The sequence below is a fragment of the Polyodon spathula genome, chromosome 1 (genome assembly GCF_017654505.1).
Source record: "Polyodon spathula isolate WHYD16114869_AA chromosome 1, ASM1765450v1, whole genome shotgun sequence".
In the NCBI taxonomy this organism is placed as follows: Eukaryota; Metazoa; Chordata; class Actinopteri; order Acipenseriformes; family Polyodontidae; genus Polyodon; species Polyodon spathula.
The window spans coordinates 83155728-83180595 of NC_054534.1; the positions used below are offsets into that span (position 1 = coordinate 83155728).

General features: G+C 37.3%; 1 protein-coding gene across 2 annotated transcripts in view; it reads right to left on the minus strand.

Annotated features, from left to right (window-relative positions):
- Positions 1-8467: 8467 nt before the first annotated feature.
- LOC121323357 (thrombospondin type-1 domain-containing protein 4-like) overlaps positions 8468-24868 on the minus strand; it is a 71766-nt gene continuing 55365 nt past the window's right edge. For both annotated transcript variants that reach the window (XM_041264387.1, XM_041264378.1), the window contains exons 6-12: positions 22239-22368; positions 21501-21705; positions 20611-20784; positions 17991-18164; positions 15190-15369; positions 9236-9380; positions 8468-8880 (exon numbers count right to left, since the gene is read on the minus strand). In XM_041264387.1, coding sequence (XP_041120321.1) covers positions 8744-8880; positions 9236-9380; positions 15190-15369; positions 17991-18164; positions 20611-20784; positions 21501-21705; positions 22239-22368 — 1145 coding nt within the window. In that variant the 3' untranslated portion in view covers positions 8468-8743. The remainder of the gene's footprint in view (positions 8881-9235; positions 9381-15189; positions 15370-17990; positions 18165-20610; positions 20785-21500; positions 21706-22238; positions 22369-24868) is intronic.

Consider the following 24868-nt stretch of genomic DNA (forward strand, 5'->3'; position numbering starts at 1 on the left):
TGTCAAAGTGAAAAATAAAATCTACAAATTGTTCTAAATTAATTACAAATATAAAACAGAAAATAAATGATTGCATAAGTATTCACCCCCTTTGCTATGACACACCTAAATAAGCTCTGGTGCAACCAATTGTCTTTAGAAGTCACATAATTAGCTGAATGGAGTCCACCTGTGTGCAATTAAGGTGTTTCACATGATTTCAGGTTAAATACACCTGTCTCTGGGAGGTCCCATAGTTGGTTGGTACACTTTCTAACAAAAACTACATCATGAAGACGAAGGAACATTCAAAGCAAATCCGGAATAAGGTTCTTCAAAAGCACCAATTGGGTAGGATATAAGAACATTCCCGTGACACAACTGTGAATCTGTCTAGAACAGGCCATTCTAAAAAACTGAATATTCGTGCGAGAAGGGCACTAGTCAGCGAGGCCAGCAAGAGTCTTCCACGGCTGAACTGGGAGACACTGCATATGGCAACAATAGCCCGGGTGCTTCACAAAACTCGCCTTTTTGGGAGAGTGGCTAAAAGAAAGCCTTTGTTGAAAAAAACTTTCATCAAATCTTGGTTAGAGTTTGCCAGAAGGCATATGGGAGACTGTGAGACCAAGTGGAAGAAGATTCTATGGTCTGATGAGACCAAAAAAGAGCTCAACGCAAAACACTATGTTTGGCGCAAGCCAAGCACCGCACATCATCCTGAGAACACCACCCCTACCGTGAAGCGTGGTGGGAGCATCATGCTATGGAGACGCTTCTCTGCATCGGCCTGGAAAGCTTGTGAAGATAGAGGGCAAAATGGATGCTGCAAAGTACAGAGAAAACCTGTTGAAGTTTACAAGAGACCGGGGACTTGGGAGAATAGTCATCTTCCAGCAGGACAATGACCCCAAACATACAGCCAAAGCCACACTGGAGTGACTTAAAAACAAAAACGTCAATGTCCTGGAGTGGCCCAGTCAAAGCCTGAGAGCTACTGTATAGCATATCATTTTTATTAAGTGCATTTGCCTTTTATCTACCTGTCTGGGATCCTATGCAGCTCTGTCAGTTGTTATAGACTGCATGCTTAACTGGTGGCCTGCATACAATTGCTTTATACTACTGTATAAAACACTGGTGACTGGACTGCCTTCAGTTGTAACCATCTTTACGGGTTACTAATTTTTCCATACTTGGGAATATCAAATGCCATTTTCCCCCACTTTATCAATCTATTTATAATTAAATATGGCATCTGAACATAAATCTAATGTTGCTAGTTAAGATAAGTTTCAAGTAAATTAATAGATATTACTATCAAGGAAATTCATACTTAAATTAATTTTAATATAAGCATTTCCCAGATATTTAATTCAGACTGTTGTCTGTGTGGCATGCTGTGTGATTGGGTTGTTTACACCGATTCCAGAACATTAACCAGATCTATTTATAAGCTTGTTGATTAAGCCAAGGCACAGGCCAAAAACTGTTAGTAGTGTTGAAAAACTTTTTCAACACAGAAGAATGCAGTGCTTTGCCATCATGGCCGTCTTATTTGCTTTCTTATTCTGTACATGTTTACAACTGGCATTATGATATTTAATGGCGTTGACTCATATATGATCAAGCGAATTACAACAAAACTTCAAGAATAGTATCCACCATCCTCATATAGATAATCAGATTTTTTTTAGCTCTGTCTTTTACTCAAACATTGCATTTTTTTCTTCGTTGGTGCAGACGCCATGTTAGTGATGTCACATGATGAATAAACTCAACTTACAAATTACATGCTATGTCTTCATCAATTACTACACACTTAAATGTGTATTTTTTTACTCTAATATTCTGATTACATTGTTAATGATGCTTGAGATATTTCTGAATTGGGTGTTTTTTAAAAGGGAAATAAAGCAAAAACTGTCAAAGTGTGAGTATTGTGATTTTTATTTACTTATACCAGAGTATTTATACTTCTAAATAATGCAGAAAGATTATGCTTTCACTGATTTTGTACTCAATTATACAAGTTAAAAACTGCAAAGTTCATGTGCAGCATTCTTCATAGAAGCAGAATCGCCAGACGCCTGCTTCACCCACCCTGTACCAGCCTGAGCGATCACTGCAATAATGTGACGTGCATCTTTACAGAGTTAAATCGGAGAATCAGCTTCAAGATACAGGTGAAAATGTTTTACCTTGAGATGTGGATGCTGATATGAACTGTTTCATTATCAATGCGGTGGCTGCAAATTGATTTTTTCAAATATGGATTTGTATGACCAACACATGACTGACAAATAATATTTTTGTTGTCATTTTAGCTTTTTAAAACTGACTATGGTGTCAAATCTGACTCAAGACTAATCAAGACAAGTGTCAGTTCACTTTCATTAAATACAAAGTTTACGTCATCAAATTCATTAAATATCACATATATATATATATATATATTATATATAATATATATAATGATATAATATATCATATATGATATATAGGATATAAATGTATTTTTTAAATGTAATTACAACTACTGCTATTTATAATTTATAATATTATATATATATATATTATATATATATATATATATATATATATATATATATATATATATATATATACATGCTCAAATTTGTTGTTACCCTTACAGATCATTGAAATAATACTTAATTCCTCCTGAAAAGTGATGAAATTAAAAGCTAATTTATCATGTATACTTGCATGCCTTTGGTATGTCATAGAATAAAGCAAAGAAGCTGTGAAAAGAGATGAATTATTGTTTATTCTACAAAGATATTCTAAAATGGCCTGGACACATTTGTTGGTACCCCTTAGAAAAGATAATAAATAATTGGATTATAGTGATATTTCAAACTAATTAGTTTCTTTAATTAGTATCACACATGTCTCCAATCTTGTAATCAGTAATTCAGCCTATTTAAATGGAGAAAAGTAGTCACTGTGCTATTTGGTATCATTGTGTGCACCACACTGAACATGGACCAGAGAAAGCAAAGGAGAGAGTTGTCTGAGGAGATCAGAAAGAAAATAATAGACAATCATGGTAAAGGTAAAGGCTACAAGACCATCTCCAAGCAGCTTGATGTTCCTGTGACAACAGTTGCAAATATTATTAAGAGGTGTAAGGTCCATGGAACTGTAAGCAACCTCCCTGGGCACGGCCGCAAGAGGAAAATTGACCCCAGATTGAACAGAAGGATAGTTCGAATGGTAAAAAAAGTACCAAGGATAACTGCCAAAGAGATACAATCGAAACTCCAAGGTGAAAGTACGTCAATTTTTTATCACACCATCCGTCATTCTTTGAGTGAAAGTGGGCTCCATGGAAGAAGACACAGGAGGACTCCACTTTTGAAAGAAAAACATAAAAAAGGCAGACTGGAATTTGCTAAAATGCATACTTACAAGCCACAATCCTTCCGTGAGAATGTCCTTTGGACAGATGAGTCAAAACTGGAGCTTTTGGGCAAGTCACATCAGCTCTATGTTCACAGACGAAAAAATGAAGCTTTCAAAGAAAAAAACACCATACCTACAGTGAAATATGGAGGAGGCTCGGTTATGTTTTGGGGCTGCTTTGCTGCGCCTGGCACAGGGTGCCTTGAATCTGTGCAGGGCACAATGAAATCTCAAGACTACCAAGGCATTCTGGAGCGACACGTACTACCCAGTGTCAGAAAGCTCTGTCTCAGTCGCAGGTCATGGGTCCTCCAACAGGACAATGACGAAAAACACACAGCTAAAAGCACCCAAGAATGGATAAGAACAAAACATTGGGCTATTCTGAAGTGGCCTTCTGTGAGTCTTGATCTGAATCCTATCGAACATCTATGGAAAGGGCTGAAACGTGCAGTGTGGAGAAGACACCCATCAAAGCTGAGACAGCTGGAGCAGTTTGCTCAGGAAGAGTGGGCCAAACTACCTGTTGACAGGTGCAGAAATCTCATTGAGAGCTACAGAAAACATTTGATTGCAGTGATTGCCTCTAAAGGTTGTGCAACAAAATATTAGGTTAGCGGTCCCATCATTTTTGTCCATGCCATTTTCATTTATTTTATTATTTACAATATTATGTTGAATAAAAAATCAAAAGCAAAGTCTGATTTCTATTAAATATGAAATAAACAATGGTGGATGCCAATTACTTTTGTTAGTTTCAAGGTATTTCAGAGAAAATTGTGCATTTTTCATTTTTTGTGGAGGGGTACCAACAAATTTGAGCATGTGTGTGTGTGTATATATATATATATATATATATATATATATATATATATATATATATATATAATATATACCACACATATACAAATTGTGAATTTCGTTGCTTAAAATTATGTGTGTTTTTACAAAAATTGTAAAACTTGCTTAAAGCAACTGTTTTAATACACAGCGATATCTTACCTGCTATTGTGAAACTGCTCGCTCATAACAGACCAATCAATACATAATATATATATATATATATATATATATGCTAACATGTGTTACAGGGCACCACGAGCAAGCGCTCAGCTATTGAACACACCCCAAATGATTGCATGATTTTCCAAGGAGCCAGACAACTTACATTTCACAGCATTTAAAATAGAGAATAAGGCAAAGATTATTATTAAATCTACTTTAATTATGGTTTGTTTTCACTCCTAAAGCAGTCTCTGGAAAAAAAAAAAAAAAAAAAAAATCTTACATTATGCAAGCATCTGTGTAAAAGTGCATCATTCATTTTGTGTTACTAGATTTATACATTGGTGTTAGGAACCAAGTATTGAGTCAACTGCTAAAGAAATGTAATTTTTCTGTATTTGTATAATCAACACATTTTTAATAACAAATGTTAAGAAAACAAACATTCATCTGCACCTCTGAAATTTAAATAAAGCTTGTATAAAATGTAGTTTACCCAAACAAATGTCCAATTTTTAATCATAAGCAAAAACAATCATTCTAGAAATAGTTTTCAGTGAATGCAACATGTGTTCAACAGATGGTTCCAAGTGATCTGCTTTCTTAAGACCACTACATCACAGATCTCATTATAGAATACTACTGCATGACTATACTTTATGTCGGTGGTATTCAATTACATTCACTGGCGGGCCAGATAAGGCACTGTCCAAATCTTGGTGGGACCACAGGGCAGTCATATGACTGCCCTGTGGTCCTATATTTTAATAATACAAAGCAAATATGTTTATCACTGTAATGCTATTAAAACAAACTGCATGCTGTTCATCTTAATTGTATTAAAACTATGAAATTAAAATGGACAGCTAATTTCCTTTCTTATTGTATACAATTTTATTACTCACTCGCACCGCCTTTGTTTTTGAAAAATGACTGTGCAGCAAACATGCAACTGAAATAATGAACGCATGTTAATCAGTGGCGGCAGTAGACTTTGCTTGATGGGGGGGCTAAGGTAGAGATGTGCAAACCGGTTCCTTTAAAACTAGGTACCCGGTTCCTGCTTGGGAACCGACGAATCAGATAAAGATATCAGGAATCCGGTTCCAGCGGGACTTTTATGTTTTTAATAAAACTGATTAGTAAAAACATACATTTCTGTTCACACAATATTTATTCCAGCATTAACACGTTTTCTGCTTAGTTTTTTCATTATATTTATTTCCCTGGAGAATAATTCCGTTTTTTATATGAAGGGATGAAAAGTCAAACTAGTCTCACTTTGACAGTGACAGATACCTGGTTCGAAATCGATTCCAAAAATCTCAAATGCACATCACTAGGCTAAGGGGGGAGGGGGGCTACACCTCACTTTTTGTGGGCACTCATAAAACACTGTAGCATGTCGGCAAGGCAGAAGAACAAACAGCGGAGACGCTCTCGGGAAATTGAAGCTCTTTTATTGATGCCGCTCTTGCTGGCAGGTTCGGAGTCCACAGCTCTGACAGTAACACTACTTCCAGGAACAAGAGAGACCCAAACCTGCGGGCACAGCCCCTTTGTCATTCCCTCAGCCACGCCTTCTTATATGCAAATGAGGGTGTGTGGAAACTCACACATTCTATTGGCCCTTCACCCAATATGACAGTAATAACACAATGCAGAGCACAAAAAAAAAAAAACCACAGATAATAGAGAGAACGTCACACTACATTCAAATGATTTTCCGTGTCAGAAGTGGACCAGGGTCCAGAGAGGAGTAATTATTTGGAGAAGTTCAATAATAATCGAAAACTAATATAATATTCACTGTTAGGTTATGGAGTGTACTGACGAGAATGGTAATGAATGTGCATACTAAGTTGTGGCTAAACTAAAGTTAATTGATTGAGGGTCGCTTACATACAGAGTGAGTTGTAAACAAGGGAGGAGAAGGGTTATTACCAGATAAAATGCAGTGATCATGTGTTCCTGTATTATGGCGTGTTGCCAATAAATACCGCTTGTTAGGGCCAGGGAGACAAATGCCCTGTAGATAGCAACAACCTTTCAGTCGTGCGTAGAAATTCCTAATCTACATTAATGACTTAGCAGCAAAAGACATTTAAAGTTATCTAGACAGCATTTAGAACTGGGAAGACACATGGCAAATTACATTTAATAGAGAAAAGTGTAAGGTACTGCACACAGGCAATAGAAATGTGCATTATAAATATTATATGGGAGGTACTCAAATTGAAAAGGAAATCAATTAATCAATTAAAAAGATCTTGGAGTTTATGTTGACTCAGAAATGTCTTCATCTAGACAATGTGGTGAAGCTATAAAAAAGGCCGGATATACAGTGCAAAGTGTTGAATTTAAATCAAGGGAAGTAATGTTAAAATTGTACAATGCATTAGTAAGACCTCATCTACAATATTTTGCCCAGTTCTGGTCACCTCGCTACAAAAAGGATATTGCTGCTCTAGAAAGAGTGCAAAGAAGAGCGATCAGAATTATTCCGGGTTTAAAAGGCATGTCATATGCAGACGTGTTATAACAACTAAATCTATTCAGTCTTGAATAAAGAAGACTACACAGTGATCTAATTCAAGCATTGAAAATTCTAAAAGGTATTGACAATGTTGACCCAAGACTTTTTCGACTTGAAAAAGGAAACAAAGACCAGGGGTCACAAATGGAGATAAGGGGTATTTAGAATGCATTCCCAGTAGGTGTTTTTCAGACATGGTCCCTGACTCATGGGTTCAACCCCATGACCTGTCCCATGGCAGTCATACTGCAATTTTTGCAGGACCTTTTTGATGGGAGGAGAAATCCTCCTCCACATTAAAGGTCTATCTGGCAGCCATTTTGGCTTGCCATGTCAAAACTGACTTGCCGGGGCAACTTTTGAAAGGGGTTTGGCAACTTCGAACGCCTATGAAGGACATTGTTCCTCGCTGGGGGTTAAACATGGAGCTCAGTACACTCATGAAGTCTCCATTTGAACCCATGCATTCAGCTGAGCTCAAATATCTATCGCTCAAAGTAGCTTTCTTGCTTGCTATCACCTCCACAAAGTGGATGAGTGAGATGCAGGCATTCTCCATTGCAAAAGCATGCTTAATTTTTAATTAAGAGGCCAGGACAAAGGTTACGCTCACTCCATACTAAACCTGCCTTTTTGCCAAAGTCGATCTTGGCATTTCATGTCAACCAGACGAATTGAAGGCTTTCCATCCACCTCCTTTCCAGTCTGACAGAGAGAGACAGTTCCATATGTTCTGCCCAGTTCAAACCCTGGTGTATTATGTTGGCAGGACAAAAAGTTTGATGCAGTCTGAGCAACTATTTTTTTTTGCTATGGGACTAAATCACATGGTCAAGCCCAGTCTAAACTCACTTCCATTTCACCAGGAGGTGGCACGGTAACTTTGTGGGCTAAGGATTTTAGCAATGCAGCGGTGTGGGCTACTCCCCATACCTTCACTATGTTCTACAGACAATGTTGTGGATACTCAAAACTCTGGTTTTGGGACTAGAGTGTTGAGGGTGGCTTCTCAGTCGACCCTTACAACAAAGGCATAGAGGTGAGTTTCTCCCTCAATTTCTTAGCCCTAGCTACTTGTTACTGGGGTTACAACCTCTCAGCTCAGCCTTGTAGCATTCCAGTTGTTCTGAAATCTATATATATATATAATGTATGGGATTTTTTTTACATTTTTAAATTGTAATTTGAAATAAGTAGATGGTACAACTTGATATTTCCATTTTTTAAAAGTGTGTAAATAGCCCAGAACAATAAAATAGTAGACTGACAAAATAAGTTGATATTCTATGTTTGTTGTGTGTTTAACTTTTGTAAAATGGGGTTATATTCATGCATAACTCACACTGCGTTTCTAAAGCCTGTATTGAGGCTTTGGGGTACATTTGTGTGTTTCAAAACAAGACTAGACGTTCTTGTGGGGAAACAAAATGCTCATCAAATAACAATAACACATTTGATATTTTTTTGACATTTTTATATGTGAAGCAACATTAACATTTTATTCAATATAATATAGGTCAGTTAAAATATGCACATATTAATTTTACATTTTACTGTATGTAGGTAATACAGGATAGCTTTTCAGCAGTTTAATGTTAGAAATCAAAGAAATGTGCACTTCAGATAATATTAAAATCAATTCTTTAATTTGTGCAAAATCATATGCAGGACCAACTAACATTTATGTCGTGTTACAAAAAAGCTTAATGCACATACATTGTGTTCATGGTATTAACCTTGATTGTACTTGAATGTACTTCAGTAAATTGTAAGACATATTGAATGCTCTCATGTCAGTTATCTCCTTCGACTTACACCTCTCCTTCTGGCTTTTGTACAAGAGGCACAGCATGCTGTTTTATAGTAGGAGTAAACACAAAGTCTTGCTTGAACCACCACATTGCAGTTGAAGTACATATCTCTGCAGTTTTCATCTAGGAAGGAAACATATGTTAACTTATATTAGGATATGCCTTTATTTTTACTTAATTCTATTGATTTGGAAGAATGCTGCTTAGAATGTATTTAGGTTACCATGATTATGTTCCTAAATATTAACCCTTACAGAGGCACTGTCTGAACTGTTTGTGTTACATGATCTGCAGCCCCATACTTTAGCTTGCTGTGTGGCAATCCAGCCAATCTAGCCCAAGTACACAGGAGAACAGGAATTGAAAGCAAATGAAGGCTTTTAAGTATAATTTAACAATTTTCTAACTATACCAGTATGGTTTACTAAATACAGAATTCATGTTGATAGGTCTTCAATTATTAGTTAAGGAGCCCTACCTATTTCAGGGATGCATTGATGAAAGTTGCATTCTTCTCTGTCTTCTGGCATCAGGAATGGGTCACAGCTGTCACTCTGCGTCATGTCGTCTGCAAGACACCGGACTTCTCGCACCCTGTAGCCACCTTCACATGGTTTTGAACACTAGGGACAAAATGTAGATCAAAGTTTCTTATATTATAACGCCTGATTTGTATACAGTATGTGATTTCCTTTAAAAAATGTTTTTAAAAATCAGAATACACATTTCATTTACCACACACTATAAAATCCTACTTTCCAAGTAATTGAAATTAGTTTGCTTACAGCAAACAAGATTAGTTACTGGTCTGCAGTTTTGAGTTCTCTTTCCAAGACCTGCATTCAAGTCTACACTGCTGAAAGACTTCTGACCTTATTTTTTTTATTGTATTTAGTAATATCAATAAGAGTATCAATGACACCACTAAAGGAAATAACTGGTTGGATTAAAATATACAGATGTTTATATATTTGAAATACTCATTGATTTGTTTAAGAACTGCATCTGAAAATATACAGGGACTTTAGAATAATAAAAAAAAACATTTGCATATTCTAGGACATTCACTTTATACTCAACAAAAAACGAAGAATTTCTGAAGAACAAAAAACACTTCATTTCAACATTTCATTTCAATAAAAGTTTGAATGGCTTTTAGAAATGCTGAATTTTCAATTACAGTACGTAAAGTTTGTAATAAATGTTATGTTGGTTTACAAAGTAATTACGAAGGATTATGCACAGTTATAGAATATTATGTAGTGTGATGGGGTGCAGTGTTTAAGTGTGTTTATGTGGTGTTTAGAGTGGGTGTGAGTCTGCTGTGTGGATCTGAGTGAATGCGTTTGTGTGAGGAATGTATGAAAGGTGCTGCAGCTGATGAGGTGCGAATTGCCCAATTAACTGCAGCACCTGTATAAATGGAAGTGTTGGTTGGTGAGTGTTTGTAAGAGTGAGAAGACCTGTGTGAGAGTGTATTTTGTGTTTAGAATTTATTGTTAACAGTGTTTTGTGTTTGTTCTGTTTATTTGGCCATTGTGCCTTTTTGTTTGGTAATTTTTATTTAATTAAAAGTATTTTATTTGCTGCACCTTCTGTCTCCAAGACTCCTCACTTTGCCTATCCTGTCACAAGTGGTGTCAGAAGCAGGATAGAGCCCCCTGGAGACTCAGAGCGGGATACAGGGATTTTTATTTTCTTTAAAAAAAAAAAAAAAATTAAATGGAGCAGCCCCAAGAGCTGGAAGGGGAGAAGCCATTGCTGTGGTCCCAAGAGCTGGAAGGGGGGGAGCTACAGTCCTGTGAGCTGGAGGGGGAGGAGCAGGAGGCCCAACCCCCAGATTGTTTCTGGGGAGGATGAGGGCATGAAGCTGGTGCTGCACAGCAGCCCCTTTATTTACTGCTGAAGGGAACCCTGTGGAGACGCTGACCACCAGCCCTGCTGTTGGAGGAGCCGGCAATGCCACCTGCCCTACCCCTACTGTCGGAGGAACCGGCAGCACCACCAGCCCTGCTGTTGGAGGAGCCGGCAGCAACCTCAACCTCAGCCCCAGCCCTGCTGCTAGAGGAAAACAAGTCTTTATACCCCCTCCACCACCAGAGGAGCTGGAATTGCCTCCACTGGCCGACAGTGAGGAGGAGCTCTGGCCTCTGCCACCCTGGCCAGAGGTTCCTGTGCTGTTGGCCACACCCGCACTGCCTGGGGATGCCTGCCTTGCACCGCCCGGGGATGCCGCACCCGCTCCACTCAGAGATGCCACATTTGGATCGCCTGGGGCTGCCTGCTGCTCCGCATCGCTTGGGGCTGCTGGTGTCTCCTTTTTGTCTCCTAGGGTTGCTGAAGGTCCTGCTTCGCCTGGGGTTGCCTGCTGCTCTGCATTGTCTTGGGTTGCCTTCTGTTCCGCAGTGCCTGGGGAGCCACCGGTTACAGGGTACGAGGGAGAAGTGGAGCTACTGCTTTTATGGCCAGGGGTTCCCCTCCCAAGTTCGCCTCCCAAGGGTCTGCTGCTGCCGTCGCCCGGAGATGCCACCTGCCTGCCGTCGCCTGGGGATGCTACCTGCCTGCCGTCGCCCGGGGATGCCACCTGCCTGCCGTTGCCCGGGGATGCCACCTGCCTGCCGTCGCCCGGGGATGCCACCTGCCTGCCGTCGCCCGGGGATGCCACCTGTCTGCCGTCACCCGGGGATGTCGCTGAGTTGGGCCAAGTGAAGCCTCTGTTTTTCTCCCTGGACTTTGAGAAGAAACTTTGGGTATTTAGGGGGGGAGGTGGCCATTTAGGCCATGTTGTGCTGCACATATGGGGGGGGGGGGGGGGGGGGGGGGGGGGGGGGGGGGGGGGGGGTGTGACAGGATGTAAGACTGTCTGTGTGTTTATGTGGTGTTTAGAGTGGATGTGAGTCTGCTGTGTAGATCGGAGTGAATGAGTTTGTGTGAGGAATGTGTGAAAGGTGCTGCAGCTGATGTGGTGCGAATTGCCCAATTAGCTGCAGCATCTGGATAAAAGGGAGTGGTTGGGAGTGTTAGTTGGTGAGTGTTTGTGAGAGTGAGAAGACTTGTGTGAGAGAGTGAGTACCTGTGTGAGAGTGTATTTTGTGTTTAGAATTTATTGTTAACAGTGTTTTGTTTGTTCTGTTGTTTATTTGGCCATTGTGCCTTTTTGTTTGGTAATTTTAATAGTATTTTATTTGCTGCAACTGCTGTCTCTAAGTCTCCTTACTTTGGCTATCCTGTCACATGTAGCCTTTATGAATATGCAACGGTGCGTGTCCTATTCAAACAAGAGATTATACAGCTTCTTTGAGAACACTCACTTGATGCATTCATATTCTTTTTTCTTAAAGTGTGTAACATCAAGCAAAGCCTTAGCTTAAAGCACAATTGACCATGTGGCCTCTACCTTTTTGAACAAAGGATATCAACAGCATTACTCTGGTGCAGATATTTTACCACCATTACAACATAACAGATGAAATCTGTTATTTTGCAGCTAAAAGGAAGCAGATGTGTTATTTAAGTTTAGCCTCTGGTTGCAGCTACAAGCAACAACTTAACAGCAATATCATAAATGTGGATTTTTTTTTTTTTTTAAATGTATTCAAGAACAGTTGCTGCAAATTAAAACCTTTATTTGAAACAAAATCTTCACACGTGTTTTACTGCCTAACTACAGATTATACCAGTGGTTATAAACCATATGCACTGAAGCCCATTTGTTCCTTACCACACGTCCGACTTAATATGAAAAAAAGTATGCTTTGATTACACACATACCCATTATCAGCCATCTTTCTGAGTTTGCTCTGAGGCTGCTGTACAACTCTGGAGCAATACTTTCTTTTTACATCAGAACCATAGCAGAATATTTGATCTCACACATTTAGCATGTGAAACCTAAACTTCCATATTTCATCATATGACATGTGTTTTATTATTTTTATAATCCCAATTGTGTGATCTTATCAGCCTTGTCCAAACTGATTACAACCTACCATCTTTTTACGGAAGTAAAAACCAAAACATTTATAGTCTTTATTAAACATAAGATACCCCCTGAAATGCCCCTAAGGATGGTCTGGTAAAAAGTTGAGCCTGTGCTATATTTCAAACCCTTTGGGCCTGATTTATGAACCAGTGGTAAAACTGGAGTTAAGACTAGAGGTGTGTTATTAACTTTGATGAATAACTAATTTGCGTTAATAACACCCTATTTGGCATGCTAGTGGGACTCTGGCTGAGATATCAGCATTCAAATATCCCTACTTTAGTTAAAGTGATTCAATTTCACACTACAATTATATTTTTTAGTTAAACTACCTGTATATCAGGGATGGGCATGGAAATATTTTATTATTTACCAAATACCATTTAAAATAGAAACAGTATTTTCTATTTTTATTTCAAATATCATTTTCAGAGACTATTTCTATTGCAAATACTTTTTTTTTAGAATGTTCTGATTGTACTTATGTAATCATGGCTATCTGGGTTTACAGCAGATGTAACTGCAGCATTGTATTTGTCATCTCTGTTTTGTTTTTTGTTTTTCCCAAGGTTGGCTAAATGTAATTAGTTATTACATGTTTCCATTAAGATGTCCTCATAGCACTTGGTATTAACATTATTTAGGTTAAATTATTGAGAATATCAGATTCTGGGGCTATATGAGGGTATCTGACTGTGTGTCACTAACATTTTTGAATATACAGTATCAGGAGAATAGCTTATCAAATTGTGACTAAAATGTAATTGCTAATTCTTACTTTACACTAATGTGTACATGCTGTCGATATACATCATGATCATCAACTTTTTCATCATACTGATAGGTCTAATTTTGAATTTACAGATGTGGCAGGGGAAGTATGTTTCTGACAGGCTTGTTGAGTGAGACAGTACTGACATTTTCAGTTCACTGTTATGAAGGAATAAAAGTACAAAATTGGTGTATATGTTACAGTAAAAGTCTGAATATTTGCAAATCTTAAGATTTACTAGTAAATTTATAAAATAAACATGATAATTCTTTACTTAGGACATTTATCAGTAAATCTCAAGAATAACCAAGTGCTTTTGGCTAATGAACGAATGTCTCGTTTTTTGCTCATTGAAAGGCTTCAGGAGTCCTGTGTAACTCCATGTGCCACAATACAAGAGTCTGCCATGCTGCAATAAGTTAGTAAATATATCTATTCACTGTCTGTACTTGTGACGTTTTGTGTCATAACCAAAGTCTGATTTTTTGTTGAAAAAATTGAGGTCCTAAATGATTTAATTTGCTTTTTTTTTTTTTTTATCACACTGCTATGTATCTGGATTACAATATCCTTCAACACCATTGTAAATTGTTTTATATGCAAATGTTCACTGTAATCTCATTCATGATTATTTTGTTAATGGAAAATGTGTATGCAGAATGTGTATGTGTATGCAGAAATAAATTCTTTGTTAGACATTAATGACTATTTTATATACTATAAATATATTCTTCGATGATATACTTGCAGTTACCAAGATGCTTCCATAAATCAAGTGGTTAACTGGTAAATGTCTGAAAAGCAATCTGTTTCTTCATAACTTCGGACATTTACCACCTTATTTGGTAAATGTTGACATTAAAAATAGTATTTGCAAAATTATATTTACTGTTTTCTGGCAAGCTATTTTCTATTTGTATTTTAAATAGATTTGGGGACCACTATTTTCTATGTTAGAAATAGATTCCCATCTCTGCTGTATATTAAAACAAGGAGAGGATGAAAGCTGGAACAAGACAAAACCTTTGAAAACTACACCTCAACTATACAACAATTACTCTGTCTCTATAGTTTACATATTAATTAGAATTATCATAATAATAATGAATTTATTTTTTAGAAAATTAAAATGCCTCTGGACCAATACAAAACTGTCTGGAAGGGCACTAAAAAACTTATACAATGATAATTATTTTTAATATATAAACTACAGTTATCATGTGGTAATACATGCCAAAGGTTTTTTTTTTTCAATTAATATTTTACATTTTGTATGTAAATGGCTGTATATTATTATTATGCACAGTATGTAACAAAAGAATGGTAGACATCTTCCAACTGCTTCAATGTATAAAAATGGGGTTAATATCTCTTTTTTTAAAAGCTGGATCCTCCTGGTTTTAATAACACTCCATTAAGAAGGTGTTAACAAGTATCTTACACTTTGTGGATTACATGGATTCTGTAATTAACACAGGATTTCTCCTAATTACATTCACAAAGCGCTAATAAGAAAGTGTGTTAATAGCACTAATTCAAGCACACAAACTGATTGTGGGTACAGAGTTTGCTAAAGAAGGATATTAGCATTCATATTAAATTAGAAATGATACTAGCACCAACAAAGACAATGAATCAAGTCCTTGTTTTATATTTGCAATCCAATGGTTTCACTCACCGTGCTCCATTCTGTGGTGAACCACTTTGCACCACACCTCTTCAGGTAACAGTTATTTTCTATAGGTGGCTTCTCAAGATGACTGCATTCGGAGGGTTCGACCACTATGAAGCTGCTGTTCGAACTTTTGAGGCAGACCACACTCCTGCTTTTAGTGCCATTGCCACATTCAGTTGAGCACTACAAAACAATAAAGGTTGTTCATTATTACTGTATTTTTACAGGTAAGTAAAACATTTCTTCTTGTCTGTTTAGCCTAGCTTTTAGTTTATCGTGGACAGTTTTTCATAACCCTTAAACCCTGAAATGCATCATTCTCACTAAGGACACTTAAAGAGCATCATGGACTGGGTATGAAACATCACAGTTATCTTTACTTTTGTTTACAGGTAATAATGGAAGTCCTGGGTCAATAAAGGACCACGTTTCATTATCATCGAGGAACACACCACAACACTTACTACCCAGGAACAAAAAAAAAAAAAAAAATTGTTACACGGTGTTATACTACAGTATATTATTTATTTGTTTATTTATTTCTGTATGTCAAAATAATCATTGCAGTCCACTGAAAGAGTTAACCTTTTGAGAGCAGGGCTTGGATGTTCCTGTGAATCGCTTCATCAGTAAGAGTAAGAGGTGGTGTTAGAATAGGTGTCGTTAATTAATTGAGTTATAACAAAATAGAAAACAGTGGGAGAGCAGCTTCTGGTTGTTGCATAAGAATGTATTTTTTAGATACATTGGGACTGGTTAATGGTGCACGAGAGCAAACATGTTTGAGAGCTGTACTGAGACACCGTAGGGAGGGGGAGTTAAACAGTCTCCAGAATTTGATAACTGAAACAGAAATTAAAATGTAATTTGAACAAAAGTACTTTCTGGAGGGGAGTTCATGCATGTGTATACATGCATTCTCTTCATAATTTACTTATATTTACTAGAGATGTGCAGATTTTCAGATTTTCCAAGTAATTACCATTACCACTATTTTCAGGTAATAAATAAATGGCAATACATCTATATGCTGCCACTTGGACAGGTTCTACGTCGTCACGGTGTGAGTTTTCACTTCTACTCAAACGACACACAATTATATATTCAGACTACACCTGATACAAACATGGCTCTCTTGGTACTTAATAACTGTTTGTCCCAGTTTAAAGTATGGATGCAGCAAAATTTTATGCTTTTAAATGGCAACAAAACAGAAATAATGCTGCTTGGCTCTCCCCGACAACTGAAAGACATTCATTGTTTCAGTATGGTGATTGACAGGCTCAAAGTTAAATCTAGTTCTGGAGTTCGGAATCTGGGTGTGGTTTTCGACCCCAGTCTAACCTTTGAGTCTCATATCTGCAATTTCACTAAGATGTCCTTTTGTCATCTCCGGCACATAACCCGTCTGCTGGTGCATGGCTTTGTTTCCTCCCGGCTCGATTATTGTAATGCTCTGCTTGCTGGTGATTCCAAGGCTGCTATTGGCGGGCTGCAATACATTCAGAACTCTGCTGCTCACATTTTAACTGGCTCCAAATCGGCTGCTCATATTACACCAGTTCTTGCCTCTCTGTATTGCTTGCCCGCCAAGAGCAGGATTGATTTTAAAATTTTACTGCTAACTTAGAAGGCTCTAAAAGACTTGTCTCCAAATGACATCTCTGATTTGTTAACGAGGTACATTCACACTCGTAAACTTCGCTCTGTGAATTCGAGTCTGTTAAGGATTCCAAAGTCTAAGCTTCTAGGCTTTGGAATGATCTTCCACAGGTGATCAAGGACGTTAATACCACTGAAGCTTTAAAAAAAAAAAAAAAAAACTAAAAATGCTTCTCTATGTACAGGCATAGTGTAATTGTGCAATGTTTTATTTTATAATCTGTGCTATTTTTAACTATATACTTGGGTATGTGTTGTATTTTGTTTTGCTTTGTTGTTTTTAGTGCTATTGTTCTAAATTGTTCAGCGCTTTGAGATGCTTGCATTTAGGCATTATACAAAATACAGATTATTATTATTATTATTATTATTATTATTATTATTATTATTATTATTATTATTATTATTATTTACTTGTGAATTTAGTTATTTAAAAACCAAATGGAAGCAAATTCTTATCGCCTTCTGGGCGATGACATTTTTAGTGCCATATCGAGACTGTACACTCACTGAACATGTGTCATGAAATTGACAAATGCAACCAATTTGTCATGTACCGTACATGTGACCGTTTTTTAACATTTTACTGCCCTAGATATATGTCCACACCTATTTAATGCCTATTTTCTCAATGTCAAATATATTGGACACTTGGCAGCAACTCAACCACTATGGAAACTGTATCTCTTTGTCGAGTTTAATCCATGATTACATTTTTGCCCAGGACTAAAATCTGACAGTTCACTGCAGAGATGACACATTTCTGAGGACACAAGCAAAGTGAAATCAAAATGATTTCATAACAATAGGGTAAAAGAAAGGTAAAACAAAGAATCACCTATAAAATATAAAAGGGTTTTCGTTAGTTTGATTACGACAAGTTCTATATTAAATCACACTGCCAGATTGTTATTGTTTGATACTGAATAATGGGGTAAACAAGGGCAACCGAGGACCTCATTTTTTGTGTTGAGTAATCAACATCTCTTGTTACATTTATTTAATACATAACAACTTCAAATTTCTTAAAGGCAATCGCCACACTCCTAATGTTTGCATGTATTTATTTATGTATTACTCCTGATGAAAAGCCAACCACATAAACATTTGTATACATGCTCCCATATGACTGACAGACATACCTGATCCCATGGTCCTGTAAACCACTCTACTTTCTCATTGCACGGCCCAAAGTTACAAGGCTTGCTTTCCATAGGTTTCTCGTTGCCACAGCCTTCTAAAGGTAAACTGCTGATATGGTTCATGAGGCAAACAACATCTCTGGTCTGGGTGCCATTCCCACACTCAGCTGAGCACTGCAATAATAAGAAAAAATCAAAACCATCACTTTATTAACCAAACTCGGAAAAGGTGTTTAAACTCTAATGTATCCTATAAGGGAACCAGGATGCTGAAGAGGAACACAATGCATCTGTCCCAATTTAGAAATACTCTTACTTAAAACAGAACATGACTGTTTTGTTGTTTATTCTTTAAACAAGCTAATCAAAACTGTATTTTATTTAACCTGGAAGCTCATTGGAAATTACCCCCAAAACCTTAATGCAAAAATGAACACTTTAAGGCATTGCAGTTAACACTACAACATGCTAGGTTTTGTTGTAACAATATTCCCATAAATACTGTACTTTATTTTTATATCCAAAGCCTTTTACTTATCACTAAGTGTAATCCTTTTAGCCTGCATGTAGCAGGGCGGTAGGAAAGCCCTAAACATAAAAAGGGGGCAGGGCAAAGCCCTGCTGTTTAAACATATTTATTTATTTATTTATTTTCCCTGCTTCATTAAATGATTAATTTGTTGCTAATCTGGAGATCACTGGTATTAAAAACCTGCAGCTCTCTGCACTCCGGGTGTGGGTGTTTGGAGGAGGAACAGGAGAGCGAGAGGAGAGAGAAATTTAAACTAAAACAAACACATAGGGTCAGTGAAGGCGATTGCCCAGCCTGATCTGTGTTTTTCTGTTTCTGATTTGTTTTTGTTCATCTTTTTGTTTTGCTCTGTGAGCAGTGTTTTCTGTTTAAATATTTATTTTATTTTTGTTGTTTAAAATAAAACGGTGCAAGTGCCAATTGCACCGTATCTGCAGTGTCTTTGTTTTGGTTCCTGCATTCTGGCCTGACATCACCACACGCCATCCTGTCACACTGCATATATTCACAATAATTACAACACATACAGTATTTACAATTGAAGTCTTCAGACTGCTCTTGATTTAATTAAAGTTACTCATGGGACCTGCAGTCCACTAACCAGGCCTCTTCAGTATTGCATTAACTTATATGAGACACAAAACCAAAACTCAGCCATAAATAATCCCCCAACAACCACACTGTAACATACAACTGATTTACTCACATATTTACCAAGGTCATCATTGTTTGAATTGATTCCCTTGTGAAAACTACTGCCAATAATTTTAATAGTTAAGGGGATGGTAGCATGTTTTGACTCTACTATACTCTATATACTGTACTTGAATTTTTATTTCGTATTGGATCATATTTTATGTTCTGGGATTCAAGGTTAACAGGAAATATTCAAAGCTGTATATTACAATTGCAGTAAAGTGTTGAAGGAAACAAATATTGTTAAACTTGTTTAATTAAAAGGTCTTTATATTCTTTTGATCTGTTTTCTGCTGAAGTAGGATAAACAGAGTTGCCTGAAATCAGTCAAAGCAGATGGGACAGTTTAAATGCAGATATATTGAACTGAAGTATCAGACAATGGCAAGGTTCTAAATCCAACTCTGTAATAAAACATTTGAAACACAAGACCTGCAATTGGCAATGATAGAAAGTTGAAATGATAGAATTCTGCAACTGTGAGTTAGTAAATGGAAAATCTTTATTCAGAATCACAGATACAAAGGGGATGGAAATTTCAGCTGCACTCCCCTAGTCATTTTTCAAACCACCCCACCATAGAAATGAATCTTTATGAGTCTTTTCAGAAGCAGATTCAGTGGTTAAAAATTGGATTTGTTGGTAGAAAAGGGTTTTAGCAATGCAAATAATGATCTAAACACCAAGAGGTAAAGAACGTAACACAGGTAAGGTAGATGATCAAGCATTGGCCTACTGGATCTCACCAGCCAAAAAGAAATGTGTATTTTGATATCCAAACCAAAATAAACATTAGTCTGCTTCTGATCACTGAGGATCAACCTTTTAGCCTGCATCTAGTCACAATAAATTACTGGATCTCAAGCAGCCAAAAAATATTTAATTTAGTGAACTTGTGTGATGAAGGCCTATTGTCTATGTACATAAATACAACCCAGACTCAACTGTTATGTTTGGACCCCACTTGCTCTGTTATGTGGTAAAAATGACTGACCAGTACAATGCTATATGTTTTAAATTAATTGTATATACAATAATTACAGGATTCTCGTAATATTATTAATTGCAGTGGTTTTAGTTATAAATCTACAATATACTAAACTGATGTACTTAAAATAGTATGGTTTCCAAACTACTGTAATACTGATCAGTTTGGGACTACTGGTAAAAGAATTGTCTGGTAATGGTTTTAGCCAATAGAGCTCCCAAATTGAGAATAACTGAAAGATTGGCTACAGCACTGGCTTTTCTCCAATTTTAGCAGTTTTGTAAGTGGTGCAGTGTGCAAGGTAATTCCCATAATGTTAAAAAGAAGGCAGCATATGTAAGCGTGGAGAGTTGATATTTTACATGTAAACATTGATGTTACTGATAAAGGAATAAAGTGTGTACCCTTTCACTCCACTCTGCTAAGAACCAGCTCCTTGCACAGGGGCCTGCATCACAGTTCTCGGAGTCCTCAGGCTTTAGCTTCAGGTTACACTCTTCATCATCTACAACATCTCCCAGGTTGTCCACGCACTTTATATCTCGAGTCCTCTGCCCCACCCCACAAGGCACTGAGCACTGTATAAGAAACAGGACGCACCCTTTTCAATACATCTGGACTCACTCAAGCTTTGTTTAATATGTAAGTTTAATCATTTGTAAAACCGCTAAAAAGACCTAGTACTGTATTATAATTTATTAATTAAAATTTCTAAAATGTTTAATCTAGTACTGTTTTACAAGACATGCACATATATAGAAACCACCAAAATATAAATTTTATGTATTATATATTATTTTTTGGTAAATTGTAACTGTAATGATTGCTATTTCAGACAGGTAACTAAATGTGGAATATACTGTAGAAACTTAATGTTGAACATTAAACAGTCTTTCGCATTATCTTCAATGTTGACATGATTTTTGATTCACCCCCAGTTGATAAAGTGTGAAAGTGTATTCTGCAAATAACATATCACAAAAAGTGCATAATCAGAGACAGGCTTAACCACTGAATGCTGTGTGGGATTATCAGTACACAGCAAACACCTTGCCTGAAGAGTCTTACTAAAAATGTTTTATTTTTTTAAAGATATAACTGAAATAAAGCAATCTGCTTGCTGGTGATTGATAACATGCTAATGATAATACTGCAGCCTTTCCCCCCTTGATCAATGAATGAAACATACCAAAGCAAAATATATTAAAAACATATATTTTTCTATATTTTGTTTCCCATGGGCCTTAGAAAGCTAGTGCACAGTTTAGTATACAGAGCTCTAAGTAATACATACTGAGGTCCAGTCAGTGTGGATCTGCCACTCGCTGCAGATTTTCAGCTGACAGGTGCTGGTGGTCTCTGGCGTCTCCAGGTGGTGGCAGAGATGAGGGTGGACGGTTGTTGATTTGTTAGAAGACGCCTGTCTGCACAGCACCTGCCGATGCTGAATTCCAGAACCACACGTCTTACTGCATTCAGACCATTCCCCAACATCCCAGCTAGAGCACAGCACACACAGCAAGAAGAATAGAGACACAGCAGAATTCTGGTGCTTTTTTTTTTACTGAAAGATAACAAATCTGAAGATGAAAATAAGAGCTTTGCTGCAAGCCATTCTCCTAACAATGGAGCAGTGGGTAAATGGATTCAATGACTGTAAGAGTATATCTCATGTTGTGTGTAGTACGGGGGGGGGTTATTCTCTGCCAGAACTTTGACACAAACAAGACAGAAAAGAAAATCCAGGAATCTACATGGCTAACTAGAGGTATATCAGTACCACTGTCTGATTTCATCAGGTTAAAGTTTTTACTTTCATTCAATTTAAACTTTTAAATACACTCTTTAAACTGTCTCAACCAAATCCCCTCCTGTGGGCCTGTGATGAAACATAGGGTCCTTTTAGTTCTAACATTTTATCCCCAATCTCCTCAGTATGACCAAAGTAAGTTAAAGGCATTAGTTTAAATTAATTAGGTATGGTAGCTTACTGTTCTTGCTCTATTTCTTTTTAGATCGATGTGTAACTTACAAAGCAGGACAGGGCTGAGAGTTGCAAGTCTCCTCTTCGGGTGTCGGTCTCATTGTTACATCACAGAGGTTTTCAGAAACCTGCTCATGTGTGATTCTTTCCACACAGATGAAAATCAACAACTGAATGCCTAAAAGAAAAACAGAGAACACAAGGTTTTTAGGACTTCAATCATGTGTTCTAACAGTGGTATAGATTTGGTTATAATGAGCATGGACTACATGTGATCTACTGGGACCCAATGTGCCAATGTGTGTTCACCCTGCCATCTCCACTGTAAAGGTGCTCTTATGTTTGAAAATAACAATAGGAAATATTTTCCTCTTAAGGAATCCTCAAAACTGCAATTCTCTCCAATTCATTCTGTGGTGTTATTAGTCCAAGTCAGTGTAAGTTTATTTTAGAATTTCGGATTACATATACGGTGCATTTTGCCACATAAGCATAGTATGCTTTTTTAAAATAATTAATTTCTTATCTGTTTAATATGCTGTTATGTGTTTTCTTTATAATTATATGTAGTTGATTCTGCTTAGATCATTATTTACAGAACTATTCCAGTACACATTTTCCTTTTCAAACACCTGTAAAAGCTAAATTTGTGATCTCAGGTACACCTGTGGAGGTTAGTAAAGTAAAAGTCTTTATATAAATTAATTGTTGCAGAGGGGGCAGCTATTACAAGAGCACAACCCTTGCGGTTAACAACCCTTGCGGTGTCTTTATATTTGAACGTGGCAGAGAGCCTGTGTACTGCCAGCAGAACCATGAGAATAATTACAATAAATACCGTTCAGAATGATTCCAACCCTCATAGAAAATTTGAAAATGCATTTTGAAGCTACTTCTTTTTACATTGTTTTTAAACGGAATATGAAATTATGTGAAAGAGAGTCCCCCAGATCCCAATGCTTAAACAGAGAGCCCACAATAATGTACATTTGGTTGTTTTTTCCTTGATTAAAATGTGTATCTCTAAAAGAGCCCAGGTTGATCTTTTATTTATTTGTTTGTTTATTTAACCAGGAGATTTATCCGTTGAGACCGAGGCCTCATTTACAAAGGGGTGCTTGATAACAATAAAGGACAAATACAATACAAGCAACACAATAAAATTGTGTGGTTAAAACTCAGTCAGCAGCATACAGATAGCTTTGAACAGAGTAAGCAATACATGTCTGTTTTCTGATGTGGACTGTATATAAAGCATTGGCAGGAGATTCTAAGCACTTCCCAAATTCAATATTTATAGCCAAAGACAAATGATCAAATTCCATCTTCAAACTATGATGGAAAGACCGTTGTTGGACCATCAAATACTCTTATTTGCCATCTGTTAATATTCTAAAACCATATATTGAAGTCAGCTTTAGTACAAAGGGCAATTGAGGTTTTTACAAGTTTATATAAAAACATTTTCATATTTTCGGAACATTTGATCCTCCATTGTGTTTTTTATTTATCCTGGGTTTGTTCGTTTTGCTACATATTTTTTAAATCTCTCTCCAACATAGCAATTTTCCCACACTTTCTGTCATCATCATTTTCTGACTTTAGTTCCACACTTAAGGGGCCGATGTAAAGATATGTGCAAAGTGATTTGAAGCTGCAGAACACCCATATTACTGCCAAAACCTGTTTTTATCTGGCGTAAAGTGAGACTTTAGCAGTCACAGAAAATGTGGCGTATGTAAAGAATGGTTTTCACCTGGTGTTCTGCACCCGCAATCAAATTAGTACTTTGCCATCATTAATCCATTTAAATGATATTGATATGTATTGAAATTAAGAAAAGATCATGGAATTGAGCAGGGATCTGGAATGCTAAACAGGCACAAACATTATAATGTGATGTAAAGATTTTGGCTTGCACTTGGGCAATTGCTGACCCTCCAAAAATGTTGCACCGCCAACGACAAGGTGCAAACCATTGTAGAAACGAGTAATTAAAAGCCGTATAAAAGCACACACCTCCATAGACCTTTCATTGTCCTCATGCTGGCTGCTGTGGTGCACTTCCTGATGTGGTGATGCTTGGCTCGTGTTGAGGACAGGTATGGAGGAGAAGGGCAAGACGGAAAAGACCTGGTCAGTATCAGAGGCCGTACCAGAGCCTGCACCAGTGATCTGGTCAGTACCAGAGTAGGTGCCCCTATACCAGTCGGTACCAGAGCCTGTACCAGTGACCTTGTCAGTGCCAAAGTAGATACCAGTCACCTTTTTTGGTACCAAGGTTAGTATCAGTCTTCTATTTCATACCAGAATCAGTACCAGTGACCCTTTTGGGTTCGGTTTGACACCAAGACCGTTACCAGTGCCCCACTCTATGTACACAACAGTTTTCAGCACCAGTCAGTTTACTGCCTGTTCTTGTGTGTATACGTTGCATGGCTGAACTGTTTTTTCAACCTTGCACCATGCCTGGGTTTCACCTTTGTGCTGGTTGCAAGAGAAACATTCCAGTAGAGGATAAGCACGACAGGTGTATCCATTGCCTGGGACAGGAGCATGCAGAGGAGGCAGTTAAAGACTGCAGCTCATACGCGTTTTGTATTAATTTTTCTAAGAGGACACTATAAAGCAGGCTGGCCCACTGTTCCAGGAACCGATCAGCATCTCTGACACCGGCA